We start from the raw sequence: 5,000 nt of genomic DNA on the forward strand, positions 1-5,000 counted from the left end.
GGTCAATTTTGAATGAATGTGGAATGGTTTTGATAAAGCAAATGTGATTAGGGCACGTATATATAATGTATATATATGTCTATGTATAATACCGCTTTACTACAAAACAATTTCTATATATATGTGGCGAATGCCGACATGTATGTCCAAAGAAAGACTATGTGATGATGAAACATTTGGTATTGGAACGACATATCGCTTGTTAGGTCCGTATGAAGCATCTGATTAAATTCTAACGAGTGAAATGTCGCGACGATGACAAAGGCTTCGTCCTCATAAGGTGTTTCCTCTGGTAAAATACTTTCATATTGTCCGACGAGGAGCAATCAGATTGTTATAACACACAGTTAGACTTTTCTTGAATATTTATATAATTTGAAATATATATATATATATATATATATATGTGTGTGTGTGTGTGTGTGTGTGTGTGTGTGTGTGTGTGTGTGTGTGTGTGTGTGTGTGTGTGTGTGTGTGTGTGTGTGTTATATGTATGTATGTATTAATGTTTCTGATTACGTAAATATAGTAATCGTGATCTTCACCTACAGATGGATTTTCTTTGTTATTTTCACAGTTATTTAGGATCTTGTTACAAGTACCACCAGCCACTCACTTTTATTAATTATATATCAGTTCAATAGCTAACTGCTATTTTCACAATTATTAAAAATCTTGTGACTTCCTGAAGCTCGCAGGAGCCTTCAGAAGAGTTCCACTCCGACTGACTGACCCTTGTCCTTGTGCCTACAGGTACCTGAAGGACGCCACCTTCCACACGGTGATGTACAAGGCGTCAGACGTGGCGCACCCCACCGCACCCCCTCGTTGTGCCTCGCAACAGCTCCACCTCACGGGCCGAGTCCACACTCCCTGGCAGGACCAGGACCAGGGGATGTTGTTCGAGCCCCTGGGCGAACCCCTCCACGGGCCCGAGAGGTCCTCCCCTGCCGCCACCTTACGGCAGTCTTCAGGGAGTCCCGAGATTGAGAGGGACTCAGTGGGCCCCAAGCCTTTTTCATCTTCCATTTCGTCCAGTGAGAGTTCTCTGCTGCCGCCCGCCGCCGCCGGAGAGGACTCGGCAGCGTCGCCAAATCCTAAGAGTGTCAACCCAAGGCACAAGGCTGTGACTCGTAGTAAACTTTTATACCAAGATTCCAATAGCTATGATAGTGGGGAAGACGGATGGGGGAGCTCTCACTCCGCTGACCCTGGCCGTCTCCTTCGTGTACCTAACAAAATATCTACTTTTGATACTAAGCCATCATCACCTTTTGTAAGTCATTCCGATGTCTACCACGAGGCTGCGAACGCCGACCCCAGTGCTTCTACCACGAACCAACACTCCTGGTTGGCTCACTACATGACATCATCTCACTCCGAAGTCGAAGAGATCGAACACCACCTTCACCATTACCAGAAGTCGAGGAACGCCAATTCCGGACGCTCCCAAGACCCACTGGAAGACTTCCAGCTCGTTTACGAGTCGACTTCGGAAGGCAGTGATAAGCGAAGGTTCTCATCATCCCACACTCATAACTCCTCGCGGCGGGGAACCACCGGAACCAGACGCAGCTCGAACCCCGAAGCCAGTCCCGAAGTCGTCGCCACACCTTTGCCTTCCAACTTCACCTCGTCCAGAAGAATCAAGAGGTAGGCGCAAAACCTACATATACATACATATATATACATATATATATATATATATATATATATATATATATATATATATATATATATTATATATATATATATATATATATATATATATATATATATATATATATACATTTTTCCACCCCTTACTTATCGATTAATTAGTTAATCAATTAGTTGATTAATTTATTAATGAATATATTTTTGTATCCATTTGATTTTAATTTATTTATTGTAGTCACTTGCTTATTAAATAATTTTGATTCTATCTTGATACATTTATTTACTGACTTATTTCTTGGTTGATTTTATAATTCAATAAGTTATGTATTCAGTTAATAATCTTTCTGTTTATTTAGTTTTTGAAGGAAATTGGTGCATGATAACAAGGTAATATTGTATTTCTTCGTCCTAACGCTTCTGATCTCAGGCTCTGTTCGCACTAGTGGTTTGAACCGCGGCGGTTTAATTACGATGTAAGTCAACGGAGGCGTTCACACACAGCCGCGGTTTTGGAGTGGTACCGCTAGTGTGAAGAAGAATGAGTCAAAGAGGTGCTAAAGGAGAGATTTAAGGCTTTAAAAATGACCAGCATTCTTCGGTGTATGAAGATTAGTCTCTAATCATTAAAGAATCCTACGAGACTGAAGTCCGTAGGGGCTCCAAATTTATTTATTGCTTGAAGCTAATGCATCCAGTACCTCGTACGAGGATAAGATCACATCGCTATCAAATCGAGCGAGTCGCTTTTTTGAATCCTTGAATTTTTTTCCTGACTGATGACATTTTGATGCGAAATGTCGTTAGTCTTGACAGTTTCAATGTAAATACGGATGTATGCACATAATGTCATGACTTCCCATGGGTAGTTATTATCGTGTTTGGTTTCCCCTATCTTCTAAATGGGCGAAAATCTTCCGCAATAATACATTCGGGCTAGTGAGTTCGTATTTCTGAGATTTCATGTACTTCTTTTGTTATCATCTTGATAGAATAAGCATTTCACCAAGACCGTTTGTCCTGTATATGGTACAAATTTTGGTACTAATGAATCTTCACCATTTTGATTTTGACATAATTAATTGTGCTTCGTTGTATGATACCTTGCCGGTCCTCTCCTGTGCTGATGGTTCTTTGTAATAGGAGTCAAAAAAAAAAAAAAAAAACAGTATGTGAAACAAAAACACTGCTCAGAAATATATGAAATATCAGAAAGTGTCACTAGTATTCGGTATTTTCTATGTTGAGATCACTGCTCCTTTTTGTGAATCCGTGTTTGAAACATGGAACTGCCTAGTGTAGGCTTTATGGTCTTTCATAGTCTCCTCGATTCTTATGTCTAATGAGAATAATATCCGCAAATATTCCCCATCAACGTTTAAACCTTTCCCTTTTCACCTCAATTCTAAAAGTTTCTTCGAAGCAAGCTGTACTTAACGGTTTTTTTTTTATATGAAGTCGAATTACATCAGTACCTTTCTCGTAAATGTTCTGCTTGCGTACTCTCCTTTGTTCTACTGAGTCAAAGACCTTTTTGTAATCTACGAAGGCTAAACACATAGGTTTATGCTTACGTTTAGTTGATTAGTTGATTCATTATCTGCTGATGGCCTGTTCTTATGGCTGATTTTCATCTAAAACGTAGTTTATATATATATTCTTTTCTTTTTAAAGACACTTTCTGTACGTATACGCTGAAGATCTATCTATATTCCATCTTCGCCAGGTACTTTTTCTCTTCTCCTATTTTAGAGCCAACGCCACTATCTGTTCATTTGCCACCAAACAATCATCTTCACACTCTGTTGCACAGACCCATTCTCTCATTCGCCTTGCAACAATTCGACTTTATGCATCACATCACGGGCATAACACAGCATAATAACATATGGACTTTAGTGATGATGATAATTAATAATAGAAGTAATAATGATAATGATAATTAGTAATGATAATAATAATAATATAATACCAAGAAGTAATAATGATAATGATGATTAGTAATAATAATGATAATAATATAATACCAAGGGTTTTTTCCCCCCTTGCAAGGGACATAGCCAAAGTCAAAAGGCATAAATCCACTCCCACCCATTTCCTCCCCATACATTCCACTCCCATTCACCACCCCTCCCTCCTTCTTTCTTAACTATATGAAAACCATCTCTAAAGAGGAAATAAGTTTATAATTACGCACATCACTGCATTGAAGGGATTAAAGTGGAAACAGGTTTAGAGAAAGCTGACAGAAAAGGATTGCTAGTACAAGAAGATTGACAAGAAGTCATAGCACATACATACATACATATACCAAGGGATTTTCCTTTTTACAAGGGAAGTAGTCAAAATCAAAAGGCATAAATCCACTCCCACCCATTTCATCCCCACATACTCCACTTCCATTCACCACGCCACCCTCCCTCTTTTCTTGGCTCCTCCTGGATGACGGGTCATACCTGCATCTCGCCCACTGCCCTGGGTCAGAAGCAATGCAGCAAGATACAGTACATCCAGAACAAGGCCGCTTCATTTAATCGGCGACCCCCCCCTCCTCTTTGTCCCCTCATGCAGAAAAAGAGAAGACGGGGAGAAATCCCTTCGGGCTGCGTCAAAATATCATTCAGTCATACTCCCTAACCCCCCAACCATCCCCTTCCATGTATCACAGCATCATCCATACACAACCATTCTACACTCACCCTTATCTTCTGTCTTCTGCCTTCCTTCCTCAGCAGACATCCCCCTCTTTCCCAACGCCCATTTCACCCCATCCACCCATCTCATCCTTGGTCGCCCCCTCATATTCACTATATCCACCTCTGCCTTCCACACCTCTTTTACTAATCTTTCTTCCTCCTTTCCATGTGTCCAAACCATCCCAATACTCTTTCATCAACCCTTTCTCCCGGTTTATAGAGTTAACAGCAATACAGAGATACATTGACAATATACAATTTGTGTTAATTTAAAAAAGTCTAATTTGAGTACATAATGCAGTCAGATGATGGTTTGTTTGTTTGGTGCGACCGAGGGGTCGGGGTCATATCAATGTTAATAAGGTCTAAGATTGTTCGTTGCATGAGTGAGAATTAGCTGGTGTAAATTCCACTCATGTTCAAGTGATTGAAACCCCGTGATACGTCATGTGGTAAGGCGACATCACACCCTTGATGTCAAGGTTATCACAGTGTCATGTAAATCCTGTGATATCACTTCATGAATGTTGAATAGCCACTCAAGACCGTCGGTATTTTGCCTGATGAATCGGTACACATTCATGCCTTAATACTTTCAATACGGTAACATAGTGTTATGTTTGTTCTGGCTAATAACAGACGATGTTA

At 40.2% G+C, this 5,000-nt stretch overlaps 1 protein-coding gene across 1 annotated transcript in view; it reads left to right on the top strand.

Annotated features, from left to right (window-relative positions):
- The window catches only part of Kul (Kuzbanian-like), an 89,292-nt gene that overhangs the window by 27,295 nt on the left and 56,997 nt on the right, over positions 1 to 5,000 (top strand). The window contains exon 5 of the mRNA XM_076204281.1: positions 754 to 1,653. Within this exon, the coding sequence (XP_076060396.1) occupies positions 754 to 1,653 (900 nt within the window). The remainder of the gene's footprint in view (positions 1 to 753; positions 1,654 to 5,000) is intronic.

The sequence above is a fragment of the Oratosquilla oratoria genome, chromosome 2 (genome assembly GCF_046742065.1).
Source record: "Oratosquilla oratoria isolate Oo_2021 chromosome 2, ASM4674206v1, whole genome shotgun sequence".
Classification (NCBI taxonomy): Eukaryota; Metazoa; Arthropoda; class Malacostraca; order Stomatopoda; family Squillidae; genus Oratosquilla; species Oratosquilla oratoria.